Source organism: Neodiprion virginianus, chromosome 1 (genome assembly GCF_021901495.1).
Source record: "Neodiprion virginianus isolate iyNeoVirg1 chromosome 1, iyNeoVirg1.1, whole genome shotgun sequence".
NCBI classification, from domain to species: Eukaryota; Metazoa; Arthropoda; class Insecta; order Hymenoptera; family Diprionidae; genus Neodiprion; species Neodiprion virginianus.
Window position 1 is genome coordinate 37,883,296 of NC_060877.1, and position 20,829 is coordinate 37,904,124.

The following is a 20,829-nucleotide window of genomic DNA, read 5'->3' on the forward strand; positions in this document are numbered from 1 at the left end:
CCATTTATCTTTTTACCACCATTCATCCACGAAATAATAGGACCATGGATTTCGGACACTTTCAACATGATTCAAATATTTTCTTTCTGATTTAATAGAGTACTAGCTTTACCATATGAAATAGTTGTAGGGGAAACTGGGGCACGATGGACCCTCCAAAAAATTATGGTATTTGCTTCACAGTATACAGAATGAACACTGTCTTTGTGCATGTGACGGAAACAGAATCTGCCTGTAAGATTTTTCCTATATAATGTTACAAATCACGTTTACACATGCATGTAAGTATAACGTATTGTGATGTTGTGACAATAAATTTCATCAAAAAATACCACAGAACAATAAGCTAAGTGCTAACAGATTTTCAACACAACGCACAGCAATTTTAGCTGTAATCAAACGACGTTATTGTCATGTTTTCCTATGCAGTATACAATGCCAACCACTCACCAATTGCAATTTCTTGATCCTGGTTGTTCCGTTTTTTTTCGGATTCAAAATGTTATCTGAAGCATGCATATTGGTTTGATAGTACAAAACATGACGTTTTCAATAATCAAACTTGTAAACTTGAGAATTAGTCCCGAAGGTCAAAAGTCACCAGGTCAAGGACCTGGACAGCCAAAACCATGGAGCGCTTGTCCTGGGGGTCGAGATCCACCAGGAAGCGGACCCGGAGTGCAAGAACCACGGTGTTAGAGAACCCGGTACTCGAAATCTGCGGAGCACGATTCTGATACGTCCGCTCTACTGCGCGATTGTTTCCAGACTGAGGAATTCGGCTAGCTGATTTTCGTCTGTATAGGTGGATGACGTCAGGAGAAAAAAATTTTGGGTGACGTCACTTTCTGAACATCCGAACATCCAAACTTTGGTTTCGAACTTTAATACTTTAATACTATGTATGATGTATGATTGTCGTTCCTCGAGTAATGAACTCTGTATAACAGGTGGTTACCCATGAAATCCGGGTTGTTTCAGTCAGCGGGGAATCAAGTTTCATAGAAGTACTGTAGAGTAAATAGATATGTCTATTTCTCATTGATTTTGTTCAACGGTCTTATTTCGTTTCTGTTTACAGGTCATAAGTTCTGTGAATTATATGTCCTTGACCGTAATAATTAGACAATTTTTCTTTGCTGTATTATTTTGTCATTGAGTTATTGTAAGAGATAGAAAAAAAAGCAGAACAACAAAGAGTCCTGCAACAATATGTTTTTCAAGTAGCGTTATGTAAGTTTAGGATTTTATGCGTTCAGGTTTTCCACATAATTTTCCTTACATAAGCAACTTTGTAGTTTAGGGCATCTTTTAGAATTGTCGGTTTTAGGTCCTGGGCTCCGTAGTTTTGCGCATCGATGTCCTGCGCTTTATGGTTTTCGTTAGTCGCGCGAAACAGGGTCCTAATAATTAACGCGCTAAAATTAACAAAAAATAAAAATAAAATCTTAAGGAATCATTCGACTCGCAATGTCGCAAGCAATGCCACAAGTATTTATCTCCAGCTCAACTCCAAATAAACGTAATCCACTCGAAATTTTAATACGCGAGATATTCTCGACGCTGCAAAAACATACCGGCGTGACTCGACCGAGCATAGTGGGATTTAACTGTACGCAACGAACAACGCAATTGACTCGATCTGAAACGGTGACTCGTCTCTGCAATCTTCTGCTAAATAAAATTGACCCTACGTTTCATCGCAAAACTCAAGCTACTACCACCAAGCACAGAGATCGGCAAACGAATGTCGAGCACTCTCCGATACTTTAACTCAAAAATGGCCAACCGTGCCCGATTGGCACGCTGCTATTGTATTTCTCTCGAAATACGTTCGAGAGATTAAAATTACCGATTACCGTAACTCAACCACACGAGGAAGTCCTCCACGCCGCGGCGCCGTTGTCGGACATTCGTTTCTCGTAACAGCGGAAAATCCGCCGTTTCCAACATTCGTCCCTCTCCATACTTCCGCTAGTCGCTCTCAACTTTATTACATTTCTCGTTCGTCATCAGGTGAACGTCTCACTTCGGCAATCGTCAGGACTCGAGTGACGAGTTATAAAATTCGAAACACGGGCGCTGTTATATTTGCGAGATTGCCCAGTTTTTATTGGTTCACCGATTAGGAAATTATTGAATTTTAACCCGCGCAATTTTTGCTGTCCACTGTCTGGGAGTCGCTCGTTGGCTGATGGATTCGCCGTTACTACACATTTTGGTGTAACATCCCGAAATCTCTACTTTTGGGTTCCGCTTGGGATTCGGAGAGCTGTTTGTAACGATCATCAGAAACGCCACGTTAGAATCCATAATTCGAGATCGAAGGTAATAAAAATGTGTATGGCATTACGAATCCCTTACAGAGCGATTTTTCTCCAGAGCAAATATCTGTCTTGTTCAGTGCGTAGACTTATTCTACAACATCCAGCTATTTACTTATTCACGAGAAAATATGCCGTTCATTCACAGTAGGTTTTACGTCAAACATACCTGTCGTCGACACAGCTGAGACATTTGACTTGAAAAAACTGGTCTGTCGACCTGGATGTATATATTCTTCAATGGCAGTCACAATACCAGAATAAGCACCGACGTGGAACTAACAGTATCGTAATAACAATATTAGATGATAAAATAATAGGGTGAGTCCATTTTAAGAGTTGTCTACGAAATTGGAAATATTACGGTAGAGATTCACAAGCAAGCGAGTCTATACAAAAAATAAAAAAAATAAAAAAAATGGCGAATAAGACTTTCATCGTAATTTCGGCTCAATGTGAATAATCAGGAAATCCCAAGATTAATATAATATTTACGGTATTGTTGAAACTAGTGTCTCGAGCGTTGACAGTAATCTGAATTTGCTAATTGTTACTATTTATGGTGTGAGTTGTCTGAGATGAAATTGTAAATGCACTGTCACTTAATTTGGTTGAATGTTTATACTTAAATATCTAATTTGCGTTCAGTTGGTATGTGCTTATGGTTATGTTTTGTATTTTATTACCTGTACATTGTCACTCCATCCTATTTTTCAGTTATAGCTTTAATCAACAGTCTATGAGTTGTTTGTCAATTTGATCACCGTTGAAAGAGTGGATTTTTTCAAGTCAAATGCGCCAGGCGTGTTCTCTCAATGTTTAGTGCGTAGAACTAATATTGTGTATGAACGGCATGGCATGTCTTCGCGTAAATAAATGAGCAGCTGGAGATTGTACAGACACTTCGATTGATTCTGACACCTTCGATATCCCTAGTGATTTTACGCGCCACGGGTCTGGATGAGCACCGTTGACACTTCCGGTCGGGCATCTCATTTTTCCGCTCGCGGCATGGCCTGAAGTGGGCGGCGGATAGTGCCAACAGTGTTCATCCAAAACCGTGAGTCGTAAAATCACTAGGGATATCGAAGGGGTCAGAATGAATTGAAACGTCTGTACAATCTCCACCTACTTACTTATTTACGAGAAGACATGTCGTTCGTGCACATGATTAGATTTATACAATAAGCATTTAGAGGAGACGGCTGGCACATTTGACCTGAGAAAATCCACTCCATCTACAGTAATGTATATTTTTTAATAGCTGCCGGAAAAATCTGAATAAACACCGGCATGACACGAAACGAGCACTAATATCAATATTGTATCGTCACACATGTCACCAATAACAGTATATCATACGATACTTATAAAATGACAGGGTGGCGGTCAGTTTGTTCAAGGGATTCATAAGATAAGCGAGTTTTGTCAGAAAAACTCCAATTACGACTTTTACCGTGATTACAGTTTATTGTTGATCGTCAGAGAAACGCTGCGATAAGGAAATATATAATTGATGTCAATAACGGCTGACATTCAAGATGCATATCAATTTGCAAATTATCGTATTGCTATCTGTAACTATGACTCATCACCTAACTTTGGCACAAACGTGCAACGAGAGGCAACTACCAGGTCCCACTCTAGTAGACATGTGCGGTGAATCCGGCACGTTGATGTCTTTTCTAGACTCAGCCATACGAAAGAACGAAAAAATATCGGGAATATGCGAACGCGTGACGCCCATCGAGACACCAGATCCCGAGTATGACTACATCGTAGTTGGCGGTAAGTTTTAAGTGATGGTAGTTAAATGTAAGTAACTTGTACGAGAAATTTTAGACACGTTAGCAACGTTGAAAAACAACAATCGCGGACTTGCTTGGAAAATTCAAACTGATATTTTTATTAGCAGGCGCGAAGAGAATTTCTTTATCGACTAGGCGGTCCGAGAACAGTTGAAAGATTTCTTGGACTGCGCAGATCATGTAAATCATATTTAATTCATTGTAAAGTTACAAAACACCCTGAGAACAAGAAAGTGGTAAGTTCTGGATATGCAAGATGTTCAAAGCTTCAGGTTCTTGTTTCAGGTGGTGCGGCAGGTTCTGTGGTAGCCGCCAGACTGAGCGAGATTTCCCACTGGAAAGTTTTACTTCTCGAAGCTGGTGATGACGAACCTGCAGCTGCACAAATTCCGAGCATGGCCGAAACTATAGCTGGTACGTATAAGAGAAAGACTAATGAATTAAATTTATATCGGCGTTACGAAAATCAATCGAATCTCTGCTTCATGTAAGGTTCCAATTTGAGCTGGGGATACCAAAGTAGTAACGAAAGTTACGCCTGCCTCTCAACGAATGGTTCTTGTCCGTACGCCGCGGCGAGAGTTCTCGGTGGATGTACGGTGCACAACGGGATGGTATATTTGAGGGGCAATCCAACGGATTACAACAATTGGGCCGCTATGGGTAATGAGGGCTGGACATGGGATGAAGTGAAACCTTTCTTTCTCAAGGCGGAGGATAACGGTGAAATTGATAGAGTTGGAAGATTCTGGCACGCCACGGGGGGTCCACTATCCGTTGAGAGATTTCCCTATGAACCTCCTTTTGCCAATGCTATGCTTAAAGCAGCTGAACAGGCAGGATTTCGCATTAGTCAAGATTTCAACGGAGACGTGTTGAGTGGTTTTGGAATGGTACAAAGCACTACTAAAAATGGAGTCAGACGTAGCAGCGCCGCATCGTATCTACGGCCCAGCAGGAACCGTGAGAATCTACACGTTTCCCTGAACTCGACTGTCACAAGAGTAATAATCGAGGACGGGAAGGCAGTCGGCGTCGAGTACTTTAAGGTAACGATCATCTTACTTACACCTTACACATCGTACTCACAGATATTCGAGTACCGATTGTGAGTCTTCATTCACGCGTGCTTCTATCATTGCTCTTACGTAGTAGCATTGTAGGGCTGATGACACAGGCCCGCAAAAAAGGTATTTTATGCTGGGGTTGAGAGCCTATAGCTCTTGCGTATGACGGCCTGTTGAACATAAATCTGAGTTCAAAGTGGGCGTCGGTGAGCTAATTTGGTCACTCGAGCCGAAAAACTAGTTGAAAAATTATTTCACAAAAGGACAACATGGGATTTTTTTCATGCAACAACCATTGATATCTATACACAGTAAAAATACGTCATATCCGAGTGTCACAATCACCCAAAAGTCCAACAACTGGACCGTTAGGTAAAAGCAGTGGCGAAATAATGACCCGATTGTAGCGTGTCGCACTATCCGCTTGTGTGACCCTTATTTTAACAGTATCATCAATAACTGTAGTAATTGATAATTGAGAAGAAAACTTGATAATTTCTTACAGAATGGTGAGTTCAAGATAGTTCGTACATCGCGAGAAGTGATTCTCAGCGCCGGAAATATCAAATCGCCTCACATTCTACTTCTCTCTGGCATTGGGCCCCAGGAACACCTCGAGTCAATGGGCATCGCAGTTGTCAAAGATTTGCCTGGTGTTGGCAGCAATTACCACGACCACGTGTTCTTCATGCTCAACTTTACCATCAATGACCCTGACACCTACGAGAACAACTGGGCAGCTGCTACCGAGTACCTCGCCTTTCAGACTGGCCCATTGTCTGGTCATGGAATAACCGGGATAGTCGCTCAGCTAGCTTCCAGCAAAACAACGCCTGACTATCCAGACATGCAAATATATAACATTGGTTACGACGCCGCCTGCGCGCCCGGTGAAATCGGTGCTCTTCGCAGTACAGGGGAGCGCAGTGTAGACTTGGCGTCAGTTTTACTTCATCCGAAAAGCAGAGGTACACGAATACTGTGCAACGAATAGGCACATGTTGTTTCACAATGGTTCTTCAACATCAAAGTACAGATAATACCGATCTCTGTATCCGGTGTTTTAGGACGAATCAGTCTGGCTTCGAACGATCCTTTTGAACAACCCCTGATCTGGAGTAACATCTTGAGCGAACCCAGTGATCTTGATATCCTTGTAGAAGCCATAAATAGTGCTATCAAGTTGACCAATACGGACGCAATGAGAGCCTACAATATGACGTTATCAGTAACGGCCCTCGAACCCTGCAGTAGTTACACTTTTGCCACCGCCGAGTATTGGAAGTGTATGCTACGGTGGGGTAGAATAGACTTACCTCATGGAAGCGGATCCTGCAAGATGGGCCCCAAGCATGACGCAATGGCAGTTGTCGATCATAAGCTTCGAGTTCGAGGCATCAAAGGATTGCGCGTTGCGGATACTTCGATCATGCCTGAGGTGAGTTTCGTGACAAAATGTTTCAATCCTTACACCGATATGATAATCGTCCCTTTTTACCATCGGAAATCAGTTTCTCTTTACACGATTAATTTAGTTTGTTCATCCAATGAAAGGGCAGGCTATAAAAATATTCAGTTGTTCAAATGGCAAGGGACAAAGTTGGCTGGGCAGTTAGATATCAGCTCAAATATCACAACGTCAACACAACTATTGATGTTGTTATGTAAACGTCCGAGAACATTTTCGCTGGACCTTTCCGTTCGGAAAAAACCTCAACTTCAGTGTAACTTCGAACCCCCAACTCATAGATAATGCTGAATTACCATAAGAAAAAAGTTGAGGATGCGAATTTACATCCAAGTTGAGAATTTTTTTCGGCGAGGGCTGCTTCAGTAGTAACTGGAAAATGTTTTTCAACTCTTAAGTGGTGAAAAGTACCTTTATTTCCTTGTTTACAGATTGTTTCAGGGAATACTGGCACACCAACAATGATGATAGGGGAACGAGCTGCAGACTTCATCAAGAAAGATTCCGATCACTTAGACAGAATGGAAGTTCCTCCTACGAAGCAAATGTACTTGCGTGATTGGTCAGGTGCATAAATGTGACTGGAAAACGTTGCTTTTTGAGGAAAGTGAAACTGGATGTATCCTAAAATCTGTAACGTTGATCTGCAACTCAGGATTGAAGATATTAAAACCGTGGATGAGATTACAAACCGTTGATCTTATACCACCATTCATGGACGGAATAAACGTACCACGGATTTCGGACACTTTCATAATGATTCAAATGATTTTCCTGCTGATTTAATACAGCATTGTCGTCTCTCGAATAATGCGCTTTGTAGAACAGGTGGTTAGCCATAAAATCTCCGGTAACACCACTATTGAAAAAAAATAAATAAAATGAACATTATGGGATCAGCTTCCTTAAGTAGCATGAATTAAGCTATTTTAACAATAGGTAATTGGTATTTAACTTTTTTCAAGTAGCACAAAGTTTACTTTACTAAGTAGCATGAATAAGTATTGGTTTTTAAACACTTAGATTTTCCATTTTACCGAACCAACTTCGTGGCCAGCTTCAGGGTTTCCGGTTTCTAGATCCTGCGCTCCGTAGTTTAACACATCTTAGTCGTCCGTTTTGTGGTTTTCCTACGCCACCATCAAAAGTGAGGCGCGAAGCACGCAGAGGTGGAGCCCCCAGTCATACTTGTATAAATTACAAATTTAATTTACTTCTTGCGTTTCAAAATACATTACCAACAACGAAACAAAAAGGACAATTAGTAACGAGAGAAACAAAATGATAAAAAAAAAGAACTAAGAATAATGCTCCTGAAAAACGCTAACTGCGATCGTGCCAAGGCTTAAATTGCTGCGCTAATCACCACAAATTAAAAGCCTTTAACTAACTGGATGCGCTTGACACAACTAATTTGAATCTTATACCTAAATAAATACGCTAGTCACATCGAACGGGGTCTCAATAAGTAACGTGCTAAAATTAACAAAAAATAAAAATAAAATCTTAAGGAATCGTTCGACTCGCAATGTCGCAAGCAATGCCACAAGTATTTATCTCCAGCTCAACTCCAAATAAACGTAACCCACTCGAAATTTTAATACGCGACATACTCTCGTCGCTGCAAAAACATACCGTCATGACTCGACCGAGCATAGTGGGATTTAACTGTACGCAACGAACAATGCAATTGACTCGATCTGAAACGGTGACTCGTCTCTGCAATCTTCTGCTAAATGAAATTGACCCTGCGTTTCATCCCAAAACTCAAGCTACTACCACCAAGCACAGAGATCGGCAAACGAATATCGAGCACTCTCCGATACTATAACTCAAAAATGGCCAACCATGCCCGATTGGCACGCTGCTATTGTATTTCTCTCGAAATACGTTCGCGAGATTAAAATTACCGATTACCGTAACTCAACCACACGAGGAAGTCCTCCACGCCGCGGCGCCGTTGTCGGACATTCGTTTCTCGTAACAGCGGAAAATTCGCCGTTTCCAACATTCGTCCCTCTCCATACTTCCGCTAATCGCTCTCAACTTTATTACATTTCTCGTTCGTCATCAGGTGAACGTCTCACTTCGGCAATCGTCAGGACTCGTGTGACGAGTTATAAAATTCGAAACACGGGCGCTGTTATATTTGCGGGCTTGCCCAGTTTTTATTGGTTCACCGATTAGGAAATTATTGAATTTTAACCCGCGCAATTTTTGCTGTCCACTGTCTGGGAGTCGCTCGTTGGTTGATGGATTCGCCGTTACTACACATTTTGGTGTAACATCCCGAAATCTCTCCTTTTGGGTTCCGCTTGGGATTCGGCGAGCTGTTTGTAACGATCGTCAGACATACCACGTTACAGCCCATAATCCGAGATCAAAGGTGATAAAAATGTGTATAGCATTACAAATCGCATACAGAACGATTTTCCTCTAGAGCAAATATTTGTCTTGTTCATTGCGAAGACTTATTCTACAATATCCAGCTGATTACTTATTTAGGAAAAAACATACCGTTCGTTCACAATGGGTTTATACGCCAAACATATCTGTAGTCGACACGGCTGCGACATTTGACTTGAAAAAACTGCTCTGTCAATCGGGATGTATATTCTTTAATGGCAGTCGCAATACCTAAATAAGCACCGATGGGGAACTAACAGTGTCGTAATAACAATATTAGACCGTGATAAGCTACAACCAATAACACTATATCGTAAAATAATAAAACAACAGGCTCAGTCCATTTCAACAGTTCTTCTATGAAATTCAAAATATTACAGTAGAGATAAGCAAGATAATCGAGTATGGCCAAAAAAAAATTGTGATTACGACTGTTATTGTGATATCGGCTCGATGTGAATAAACATGGAATCCTGAGATCGAAGTAACGGTGTGACAGGAAAGAATGTAACGTAAGTCCATAACGGCTGATACTTGAAATAAACTTGAGATTTCAACTTATCAACTTAGCCATGTGCAGTGCTTCGACTTTCGTCATGTTCATGTCTCTCCTGGATACATTCATACGAAAAAATGAAAGAAATATCGGGTTTATGCGAGTACGGCTACATCGTAGTCACCGGTAAGTTAAGCGACAAATAAGATAAACCTGAATAACTAGGTCGAGAAATTTTGAGAACTTTAGTATTATTGACAACGGTATTCATGCAGATCTTGCTTGGAAGATTTTAACTGATGCCAAGATGCCAATTGCCATCGGTAATCGCAAAGAGGTGAGAGTTTTCTTGAGAGATTTTTTTTCCTAACATATATTGTAAAATGACAAAACATCTTGAGATAATCAAGTTTCATAGAAGTACTGTATACGAAATAGATGCGTCTATTTTTCATCGGTTTTGGTCACTGGTTTTACGCCATTTCTGTTCACAAGTCATAAGTATCGCGAATCAAACGACCTTATTTGTAATAATTGGACAATATATCTGTGATGCAGATATTTATTCCTATAGTACATAAACTTGGTGAACAATCCCAAGCTCTTTACTTAATTGCAAGAAAAAATTCCGTTCGTTCACATGTTACAGATACATATTTCAGAGATACAGGCGACACGGCGAGGGACTTGAAAAAATACACTTTGACAACCATGATGCATCGTTTAGAATAGAAGCTGCATGTACCTGAATAAACCACGACGTGGCATTTATCTTGTAATAACAATATTGAACTATCGTACAATTTACCGCCAATAACACCACGTCATAAGATTATCGACAGGGCGACAATCAGTCCATTTCAAGACTTCGTCCATGAAATTATAAAAATTGCGGTAAGCTGTTGAAGAATCTGTTTGAAATTTAATATACATTTGTTGAAAGCATTTTTCCAGATACAGTCTGTGATAATGAGAATCAAAGGAGTGTGTTTTAATAATAAATTCATCGCGTGGTGATATTATTACGCAAGTGTACTTTGTCAATCAGATGTATGTAAGGGAATTTCAAGCTGCAAGTATAGGAAAATCAATACAAAGTGCACTGAGAAAAATTTCATTTGTTTTAGTAGCTAGAAAAATTCAGTAAAATAGGTATCGTTAAAAAAATTGTTCGAATATTGTTGGTATTACGAAAAACGTGGTACACGTAAACATTTTGCGCTATTGTCGATCCCTTTTTGGTAATTGCAACGCAAAATTAGTTTGTTCGGTTTACTGTACTTTTTTAGTTAAGTAAGACTTCAACATCAATTCATTGTTGCACAAGCATTAAATTTTCGCAACAGTTACAAGAAAATCTAGTAACAGTGATCGTAATGAGAAAGAACAGTATCGGATACTAGACTTTCCGGTAACAGCTAGAAAACTAATTTTTATTTTGTACCTAGAACTGTATTTTTCGATTGTGGTAAAAAATGAAAATAGTTAAAGATTGAGCGCTAACCTGAACTAAAAATTTCTCTCAGTCTGTGGATATCAATTCAGGGTTGTATATTAAATTTACTTCACCGCCGAATTCGTTTCGATGAAAAGTTGTGAAACTTAATATCAATTTGTCTTGCTATTGTCGGAGACCGTACCATACAATTAACATACTGCGTGACACTTTCGTGATACTTGTGTCTGTAATTCTTTCCCAAATTCTTCCATTAACAATCAATTTATTGGGGTTCAAAATTTTCTACACTACTGTTTGCGATGCATGTTCCTACCACATAAGAATATTATATGGTTATCAATATTATTGCATTACGTGTTTGTAAAATTCTTTAACTCGTTTTTAACTCGTTTTTTAATATTGAACCAGCTTTAAAACCCGCGTTCGCTAAAGCTCGCTCGGGGTCGGATGCCTAGTGTAACTGGTTTTTGTGCTCGTGCGCTCGCTTACTCGTTGTCAGTGTTTTACCAGATGATACGAGACTTACCAGATACTTCACGCTCTCGATGCTTGAAGATTGTTTAATGGGTGATAAATGTTAGTCCGCTAGTCCGTGAAGTCGAGTTTCATCAAGTAGCGGACCTCAAGTGCAGTAACTACGAAGCGCTAGTCCTGGAGGTCGAAATCCACAAGGCAAAGGACCTGGACAGCCAAAACGACGGAGCGATTGTCGTGGAAGTGGAGTTTCATCAGGTAGCGGACCTGGAGCGCAGAAACTACACAGCGCTTGTCCTAGAAGTTAAGTTTCACCAGATAGTGAACCTTGAGCGCAGAAACTACACAGCGCTTGTCGTGGAAGTCAAGTTTCACCAGGTAGAGAACCTGGAGCATAGAAACTACGGAGCGCTTGTCCTGGAACTCGAGTTGCACCAGGAAGCGGACCCGGAGTGCAGGAACCACGGAGGTAGAGAAACCGGTACTCGAAATCTGCGGAGCGCGATTTTTTATACGCCCGCTCTATTGCGCGGTTGTTTTCAGACTGAGGAATACGACGCAGTATACTTGATATCCGAGTATTAATTTAGTTGTACAAGGGTATGAATGATCATTTCATATACCTAATTTGGAAATGTCATTTGAATTTGCGTTGTGGATTTGTTTTAAATTTAAGATCTTTGTTAACAGTGTAGACATTCATAGGACAAGCGAGTTTCGACAGAAGAACTCCTATCACGACTTTAACTGCGATTCCAGTTGATTGTTGATCGTCAGAAAAAACGCTGTGACAAGGAAATATATAATTGATATCAATAACGGCTAATATTCGAGATGCATATGAATGTTCAACTTATCTTATTGTTATCTGTAACGATGACTCATCACCTAACTTTGGCACAAACATGTAACGAGAGGCAGCTACCAGGTCCCACTCTGGTAGACATGTGCGGTGAATCCGGCATGTTGATGTCTTTTCTGGACTCAGCCATACGAAAGAACGAAAAAATATCGGGAATATGCGAACGCGTGACGCCCATCGAGACACCAGATCCCGAGTATGACTACATCGTAGTCGGCGGTAAGTATTAAGCGATGGATGTCAGTAGTTGCAAAGAGGATTTTTTCATTGACTAGAGCGTTCCTGGGCACTTGAGAGATTTTTTCGAATATGGAGATAATGTCAATTATATCTTATACACTGTAAGTTCACTGGTCACTCTGAGAATTAAAGAACAGCCTTACTTTAGGTGGTGCGGCAGGTTCTGTGGTGGCTGCAAGATTGAGTGAAATTTCCCATTGGAAAGTTTTACTTCTCGAAGCTGGTGATGATGAACCCGCATCTGCACAAATTCCAAGTTTTACCACTGATATAGAAGGTTGTAGATCTTAGAGAGAAAGACTAATTTGTTTAATTTATAACGGTGTTATTGAACTCATATGATGAACGCTAGTCAAATCTCTGCTTTTTACAAGGATCCAGTTTAGAATGGGGATATCTAACGACGAATGAAAGTCACGCGTGTCTCTCAACGAACGCTTCTTGTAAGTACGCCGCGGCGAAAGCTCTCGGTGGATGTACGGTGCACAACGGGATGATATATTTGAGGGGCAATCCAACGGACTACAACAATTGGGCTGCTATGGGTAATGAGGGCTGGACTTGGGATGAAGTGAAACCTTTCTTTCTCAAGGCGGAGGATAACGGTGAAATTGATAGAGTTGGAAGATTCTGGCACGCCACGGGGGGTCCGCTTTTCGTCGAAAGATCTCGTTATCAACCTCCATTTACCGATTCTATACTCAGAGCAGCGGAAGAGGCAGGATTTGGCGTCAGTGAAGATCTCAACGGAGACGAGACTACTGGTTTTGCAATAGTACAAACCACTTCTAAAAATGGAGTTAGACGTAGCAGTGCCACATCGTACCTACGGCCTATCAGGAACCGTGAGAATCTGCACATTTCCTTGAACACCACTGTCACAAGAGTAATAATCGAGGATGGAAAGGCAGTCGGCGTCGAGTACTTTAAGGTAACAATGGGGTGACTTCTATTTCACATGTCCCATGTCGAGATTGTAGGGCTCACAACAAGTCATGTATGATGGAGCAAATGGAGCACCGTAAAGTCTACCCAAATGTTCCAAATCACTGGGCTTCACAGACTTTCTAATTCACTGTTAGATAGAATCAAGAGGGCAAAGGTGGCTCCATTGTAGTTTGAACACTACATGCACAAATATCCCTTATTTTGACAGAATTTTATGTTAAATGCAGAATGTTATAATTTGATTTAGAATGATGAGTTCAAGACGGTTCGTGCATTGCGAGAAGTGATTCTAAGCGCTGGAAATGTCAAATCACCTCACATTCTACTTCTCTCGGGCATTGGGCCCAAGGAACACCTCGAGTCCATGGGTATAACAGTAGTCAAGGACTTGCCCGGCGTTGGTAGCAATTACCACGACCACCCGTACTTCATGCTTAGCTTTACTATCAACGAGAACGATGTGTACGACAACGATTGGGCTGTTGCTGCTGAGTACCTCGCCTTTCAGACCGGCCCATTGTCCAGTTATGGCATAGCCGGGGCGATCGCTCATATAGCTTCCACAGCAACAACCCCTGACTATCCTGACATCCAAATATTCAGTGCTGGTTACCAAGCTGACTGTGCACCGGGAGAAATTGGGGCTCTTCGTAGCACGGGGCGACGTACTGTAACCTTGTCGGCATTGTATCTCCATCCGAAAAGCAGAGGTATGTAAATTCTGCATGACACAATGACACATGGAGATCTTCAATGACCTTCCAATAATATTGATCCTTTCATCCGGTGGTTTAGGACGAATTAGTCTCGCCTCGAACGATCCTTTTGAAAGCCCCCTGATCTGGGGTAACTTTTTGAGCGAACCTAGCGATGTCGTTGGTATTTTGGAAGGAATAAATATTGTTCTCAAGTTGACCAATTCAAATACTTTGAGATCCCATAATATGACATTGTCAATGTCAATCCTCGAAGCTTGCAGAGATTACACTTTTGCCACTACTGAGTACTGGAAGTGTGCGTTACACCAGGCTGTAAAGCCCGTAGGTCATGGAACCGGATCGTGTAAAATGGGCCCCAAGCATGACGCAATGGCAGTTGTCGATCATAAGCTTCGAGTTCGAGGCATCAAAGGACTGCGCGTTGCGGATACTTCCATCATGCCTCAGGTGGGTTTTGTGGTAAAACTTTCGAATTGTTACATTGGTACGATAATTATCCCTTTTTCATCAGGTATGTTCATGATATCACAGGTTAGGCTATAAAAATATTCAGTTGTTTAAGTGGTAAATGTATGTAGTTCGAGGTGCATTTTGGTATCAGTTCAGAGGTTACATTGTAAAGGTAACTATCGATGTTGTGATCTCAATGTGTAAGAACCTTTACGCTGAACCTTGCATCAGTGGTCGTAAGAAAATGTGTTTTTGTCCCTGGGCGGTCCAAACTACCTTTATAATTTTGTTTACAGATAATTACTGGAAATACTGCGTCACCGACAATGATGATCGGGGAGCGAGTATCTGAATTCATCAAGGAAAGTTCTGGTCTCTCTTCAGAATCAAGAATGGGAGTGGTACCTACGAAATAAATGTAATCGCGTGGTTAGTGACATCCGTTAATGTAACCGGAAATCGTTTTGTTTTTTAAATGAACGATAAATTGCCTCTTCAAGACCAATTGTCTTGCGGTAACGTAGAGTGCATTCAGAGATGACAAAACTTTTATCACTTCATTGGAAGGGATTCGGCAAACACTGTGCAATATCGACGAAACATGTTTCGGTAATGGGTGGAACTCTTTTCTAGAGAACAAGATCATGTTTGAACATTTTTTAATTTGCGCTGATTCTACTGACTCTTATTTTATTCAAGAATCACTTACTGAGCACTCGGAAATATTTTTTATCACTCTGAAATTTCGATTTTGTTGAGTAAAATCGGCTATATGTGACGTAGCTGCATTCGTTACTTCGAACTTTCGTTCAGAAATCGGAGAAGTTGTTCAGTGTGCAGAACAAGTTTTGATCAAATAAGCAACTCAACTCCAGTATAATCAGTTGCACTTTTCTCCTACTACTATTACCTATAGAAATTTTCATCGTTAGCTGAAACATTCATCTTTTCGAGTTGGTGCAGATATTTATGAATTCATTTATTATTGGCTGTTGTAAAATTCTGTAATAATATTTTGAAAGTTTTTGTAATTTCTCAACGCATTTAATCAGTTAGCATCGATCTGCAAACGTCAATTCAGATATGTAAGTACAATATTAAAAAAGCATGACTTATAAATGTATAAAATGTTGTCATATAAATATAACAACACTTTCTGATGTTTGTATATTAAATTAAGACGCGATAATCACACATTGAATATATTTTGAACGAGAGAACATTTTGTATATTCATTGATGTTTAATGGTGCATAGAAATTGGATTCTTTATCCAAAATGACACTTAATTTAGCTACCAACTCGTATGATTCAAAGTTGTACAAATGTAGTCGATAATTTATAGTTACGTAAGAATTTATAATTCGGGCTGTGTGCCGAATTTTAGTTCTTGCGTTTTGTCAGTATATAATATGTTTACATAATACGCACATTTATGAAGTGATCAGTCAATACATGGTATAGTACCATCAAATTTAAAACACACACGCTGTGCGTAACAGAGGTTTGTATGCCCGTCAGAAATAATTGGTTCAGGCGCACGCAAAAAGTTTGTTACAAAAATATTAAGAACAAAGACACGATTAAAATGGTAGTTCATAAATAATAGACATCAAATGAAACACATAATCCAAAAAACGTGAAATCACAGGTCAGAGACTTGTTCGTAAGGAAATCGGCGGTTCACGTTCCAATCCCGCAACGCCGACACAACGCGATTAATCTTCGATTTCCATAGGTTTAAATCTTTCAGTGTATCGCAGCACAACAAGTTTCTGCAAATAGAATAGTTATGGTGGTTTTTTTTTTTCAAATTAAACAAATATTAACCCGCCGCAGATGGACTGGACAAATTCAATCACACAGCGGGTTTAATTTATACGTTATACAATAAAGAAATTTCATCACCTGGATCGAAAGCCAGAGTAGAAACGAAGGTAATAACTCACCGAATCACAGTGCAGGACAATCGGCACTCGAGTAACATACTATTTCTGTCCGATACGTTCCTCTCTCTGAAGGTTTCTATCAGCAAGGTCCTCGGCTTGGCGCACATCGATCTGTCGACGGCATTTATCTCGGGTGAGGTACAATTGCTGAGATCGATGGTAGTCAGCGGTTGCTTCTCTTCTTGGTCACACGGATAGTTCCAAAACATCAGAGTTTGATTCTGAAGGACGCACCATCTCCGGTTCCAAGCCGCGAAACCGCCGGCCTCGTCACCGTGGGTTAAAAAACCAGCGTGGTAAACCGACAATTGGAGCTTCGTGGAAAGCGTCAGGTCGATTGTCCCGTAGAGAACGCTTCCTGTTAATAACTGAAAACACACCGTGCATGCCAGTCGACTGATGCAAAATTACAGAAGTATGATTGCTTGGAAACCACATCTTGATGGCTCATACTTACGGAAGTCAAGGGCCACGGCGAAGTCAGGCTCAAATCGTGCAGATACAGTTCCACCATTCCTGAAAGTACGAAGGAGGTGTTTCTGATCGGAACAGACTCAATGTGGCGCTGTCTTCCCGGTGAAAGAGACCTGTCACTTCTCCTAAGTATCAGCTTCTTTGGGGAGGGACACGTCGCCTGTCTTTCGGCTTTGTTCAGGTGATATTTGTCGTCGTGATTAAAGGTTGTCCTGCGGAGTTTCAAGCAGTAGATCCTTATGGTGATTTTGAAGTTGGGGGGGAGGTTAGCGATGAAAAATGAGTCCGGGAATATAATCCTGGGACTTTGTACAGGGCAGGAAATCGGTCTGGTCGCCCATACGGTTGGTCCTTGGGAAACGGCGATCACGAACCACTGGACAAAGTCCCCGGTTCTGCACTCGAACTCGAGTATATCCTCCTTCAGGGGTAGACTGAAGTTCTTTATCGTAACTTCCCCCCTCTCCCAAGGCTCCTCGACGTTATTGTTTTGCTGCGAATTTTGTCGCCGTTTGATTTCCTCGAGGATAGCATCCTTCCTCAGGCCCGCGACCAGGAGCGACCTTTCCGATTCCACCTGCTCGGTACTCGACGAGAATTCCTTCATCGAGTGGCAGAAGGTCAGTGCTTTATTAGCCTGGTACATTATCGTCTGTTGAATGCTTGCGTCCTGAAACAGTGCTTGTATCGTCCGGTCGTCGCTTTTCATCTCCACCGTTGTAACGGCATCGTTCGTCGCATTTTTTGGCAGAGACTTCAGTCCAGGTCGCAGTTTCTGAAACAGTTCATCATATCAACCATTATATGAATTATAAAATAGAGAATCACGCTTACACGCCTCAGTAGTATCAAAAAGTTCTGAACATCGTGATTGATAAATTGGACTAAATGTGTGCCAGAAGGCTCAGCGTACGTTTTTGATACTCTGAGTGAACGATCTATAAATCGTCATGCCCCTGTTGAAAGTGCTGGTGTACGGAGGAGGAGATTCAGTCGTCTGCGTCTTCCTCACGGCGGAACTGTTATTGTTCAGTCCCGACGTGGTTCCTGCGGACATCAAGTCACTGGCGCAAAATTCTGAGTAACTTTTTTGGTTCCCCTCGGAATGCGGGAAAGTCATGGTGGTATTGTAAAGTTCATTTCCAAGCGCGTCGGCCAAAAAATCGTCAACGTCATAGGGAATTGTGGAGTTGAGGGTCTTATCCTTCGGAGACGAAGCGTTCGGTGGGCTTCCCAAACCCTCGGGAGAATTCGGTGCCGTGGTTGAAGAAGAGGACGCGATACTCTGTGAATGACGAGGACCGGACGCCATAATTTTTGACAAGTTGGTGAGTAAAGACTTCCGAGTCGATTCCAAATTCAGTTTGAACCCGTCATTCTTCTTCACATCTCTATTGTTTTCGGCACATTTCGTCTCGGATGTTTTGGCTTCCTTGTCCAAATTCGATGTCGGCCCACCGCTGTTCGTCGTTACACTCTCTGAAACGCTGCTCGATGTTGCTGGTTTCGCAATATTATTCGGCGGCTCGTCGTTGGGGGTTGAAGTTGGATTTTCATTGAAGTTAAGACGATTTTTACTGCTCGTCGATTTACTGGCCGACGATGCCGCGCACGCTTGTTCAGGACTGTAGGGTGAACGGTAAAGCTTTTTGGGTGTGTATCCCGTTGGCGTGAACGGAATCTTCGACAAATTTGGGTAAAGCCGAACAGGAGGTGACAGCTCAGCGTCGTTCTCCGGAGTGTAAAAGTCCGAATGAAACTTTAGCTGTCCGATATCGGCGTTCAAGCGTCTTATCTCAGCGGTCAGAGGGGTGGTCGGTGAGTCAGGGAGAACTTCAGGATTCGTCGAACATTTTTTCTCTGCCGAATTACCTGCAATTGTCACTTCCAACGATAACTTATCCGGTCTTTTATTTGCCGAAGTCTTGGCGGGTGAACCTTCGACTCCGTCGTTAACTGCTTTCTGTTTACTGTCGCCTATTGTTCTCAGTTCCGGTGTCATTTTGGGTGGTATCGAAATCTCCCTTTCTAGGGTCTTCAACAGTTTAGGTTCCTCGGAGTTGCTGCACGACGAGTGGCGTTTGATTGTTTCACGATCATCGGTACTCTTGGCCGAAAAATCGTCAGCCTTTTCTCGTTCCAGATTTTTCGTTGCATAAGCGTCGTGAAGCGGTCCTCGCCACTTCACGTTGCCAAGTTTAAACCCTTCTATATATGTCGGTGCCGATTGCGGCTTGTCCTTGGTTGAGTTTTCAGTCATAGTTATAGAAGTAGAGTCGGAAGTCTGCGATAAAACCGAGTCACTTTCTATCTCGTTTTCTTTTCTTTTTCGCAATTTTCTACAGCGCGGTTTAGCCACATACGAACAAGCTGCTTCTGGCGTCTGTGCGGTGTTGTTACTTTTTATCCGCTTCTGATCCTTCTGAATTTTAGAAGTTTTCGAGAATACTTGACTGTCACCACTGTCATTATCCATACTACTGCTCTGCGATACCTTGCCGTTCACACGTCGTTGGTGATATCGAAGATTTTGGTACTCAGGCGTAGATTTAGACTGGTCAGTAAGATCCGAAGAACTGTATCGGTTTATAGGATAAAAAATGGGAAGATGGTCTCGTTGGCGTATCAAACTGTCACTCAACGTCACACTCGTTCTTCGCAGGATGCGTGGTTTGTCATCAGCAAACTTGTTTTCGCCAGTGTTTCTCCGGCTGATCGTTTCACGATCTATAAACAGACGGCAGCATTACCATTTTTGGACTATGGACTATTAGCGCGTACCCAAGTTTTCCCATAAACAACTTTTAGAAAAGCTCATTTTCTCTGTTATCTACACATCGTACTAATTTTCATAATCATGGTTCCACATTTACAGCATAATTGACAACTGCGAAGTGCGTGAGGAAGTTTGTGATTAATTCTGATTGAAAATTGTACAAAAACTGCGAATAAAAAAATAAAAAAGAAAAAATGTTTCTACCTCCGATCTTGACTGCAGGCTTGTCATTAATGGCTCGCAAAATACTCATTTTTCTCTGCAGTTGATCTGGACTGCAATGTAAGCTCTCCTCTCGAAATTGACGCATGCTGGCGCGTTGCAGCATGCGCTAAGAACGATATTTGATTAGAAAATAACTAGGCGTAACGATCTCGAAAGAGCCCAGCATGATTTATTCGAATTCAACGAGGACGTGCGATTGCTATGACCCTTCGGTCTCAGCATTAGGCTTTGGACTACTCTTTGATAGTGTGCGGTTACTTTTGATTCTACATACCCGCGTGAACGGATCCTGTGTCGAATCCATCCCAGACGAAACAACAACGCAACAGCGAAACACTCTTCACCGAGGATCACCAAAGAATGGTAAATTGTCTTGAAAATGCGGCAGCTCTCAACGTTAGCGGAGTAGTTTTATTTGCACGAGCGAAATACTCTAGGAAGATAAGGAAAATAACCTCGCTAGGCCCCATGAGTCAACCGTCATCCCCTCAAGTTCAAATACATTTATTGGTATTCGAAGAGTACACTCTTACGTGTAGATATAACCAAAACACGCTGCTGTATGTCAACATGCGTTAGAGGTAGATCTGGTACTATTGTGCAACACTGACCGCGAAATATGACACATGGACTGTAGCAGTTTGTGAAACCTTTTTAGAATGAATCAGTTCTTAACGATGAATGA

The 20,829-nt window shown here is 41.5% G+C and overlaps 3 protein-coding genes across 12 annotated transcripts; 2 read left to right on the forward strand and 1 right to left on the reverse strand.

Annotated features, from left to right (window-relative positions):
• Positions 1-2,600: 2,600 nt before the first annotated feature.
• LOC124298755 (glucose dehydrogenase [FAD, quinone]-like) lies at positions 2,601-7,556 on the forward strand. Of its 5 annotated transcripts, XM_046751191.1 has the most exons (7): positions 2,601-2,645; positions 3,792-4,112; positions 4,418-4,546; positions 4,625-5,181; positions 5,705-6,167; positions 6,267-6,637; positions 7,099-7,556. In XM_046751191.1, exons 2-7 carry the CDS (start codon positions 3,866-3,868, stop codon positions 7,240-7,242), a joined length of 1,911 nt encoding a protein of 636 aa, XP_046607147.1. In that variant the 5' UTR covers positions 2,601-2,645; positions 3,792-3,865; the 3' UTR covers positions 7,243-7,556. The 5 variants fall into 5 exon arrangements, with proteins under 5 accessions (XP_046607147.1, XP_046607178.1, XP_046607168.1 ...); XM_046751222.1 differs by lacking the exon at positions 3,792-4,112 and having other exon boundaries at positions 2,624-2,645; XM_046751212.1 differs by lacking the exons at positions 2,601-2,645; positions 3,792-4,112 and adding an exon at positions 3,058-3,567.
• Positions 7,557-10,215: 2,659 nt separating this feature from the next.
• Positions 10,216-15,793, forward strand: LOC124298768 (glucose dehydrogenase [FAD, quinone]-like). Of its 6 annotated transcripts, none has more exons than XM_046751244.1 (8): positions 10,216-10,463; positions 11,437-12,102; positions 12,193-12,583; positions 12,753-12,881; positions 12,979-13,535; positions 13,800-14,262; positions 14,348-14,718; positions 15,018-15,793. In XM_046751244.1, exons 3-8 carry the CDS (start codon positions 12,337-12,339, stop codon positions 15,135-15,137), a joined length of 1,887 nt encoding a protein of 628 aa, XP_046607200.1. In that variant the 5' UTR covers positions 10,216-10,463; positions 11,437-12,102; positions 12,193-12,336; the 3' UTR covers positions 15,138-15,793. The 6 variants fall into 6 exon arrangements, with proteins under 6 accessions (XP_046607200.1, XP_046607192.1, XP_046607209.1 ...); XM_046751236.1 differs by having other exon boundaries at positions 11,461-12,102; XM_046751253.1 differs by having other exon boundaries at positions 11,528-12,102.
• Positions 15,392-20,613, reverse strand: LOC124298747 (anillin-like protein 1). The gene is made up of 6 exons (XM_046751170.1): positions 20,419-20,613; positions 20,124-20,250; positions 18,057-19,870; positions 17,127-17,918; positions 16,670-17,037; positions 15,392-16,495 (listed from the first exon to the last, which is right to left on the reverse strand). The coding sequence occupies exons 1-6, from the start codon at positions 20,446-20,448 to the stop codon at positions 16,366-16,368; spliced, it is 3,261 nt and encodes a 1,086-aa protein (XP_046607126.1). The 5' UTR covers positions 20,449-20,613; the 3' UTR covers positions 15,392-16,365.
• Between the last annotated feature and the right edge of the window lie 216 nt (positions 20,614-20,829).

Bases quoted from the DNA above. Each gene is read 5' to 3' on its own strand.
- LOC124298755 (XM_046751191.1), top strand. From the start codon at position 3,866: ATGCATATCAATTTGCAAATTATCGTATTGCTATCTGTAACTATGACT. The intron at 4,113-4,417 runs GTAAGTTTTAAG...TTCTTGTTTCAG, and splicing joins TGACTACATCGTAGTTGGCG to GTGGTGCGGCAGGTTCTGTG. The intron at 5,182-5,704 runs GTAACGATCATC...AATTTCTTACAG, and splicing joins TCGGCGTCGAGTACTTTAAG to AATGGTGAGTTCAAGATAGT.
- LOC124298768 (XM_046751244.1), top strand. From the start codon at position 12,337: ATGCATATGAATGTTCAACTTATCTTATTGTTATCTGTAACGATGACT. The intron at 12,584-12,752 runs GTAAGTATTAAG...GCCTTACTTTAG, and splicing joins TGACTACATCGTAGTCGGCG to GTGGTGCGGCAGGTTCTGTG. The intron at 14,719-15,017 runs GTGGGTTTTGTG...TTTTGTTTACAG, and splicing joins ATACTTCCATCATGCCTCAG to ATAATTACTGGAAATACTGC.
- LOC124298747 (XM_046751170.1), bottom strand. From the start codon at position 20,448: ATGGATTCGACACAGGATCCGTTCACGCGG. The intron at 19,871-20,123 runs GTAGAAACATTT...GTCTGTTTATAG, and splicing joins GCCTGCAGTCAAGATCGGAG to ATCGTGAAACGATCAGCCGG. The intron at 17,038-17,126 runs GTAAGTATGAGC...GTGTGTTTTCAG, and splicing joins CGCCGTGGCCCTTGACTTCC to TTATTAACAGGAAGCGTTCT.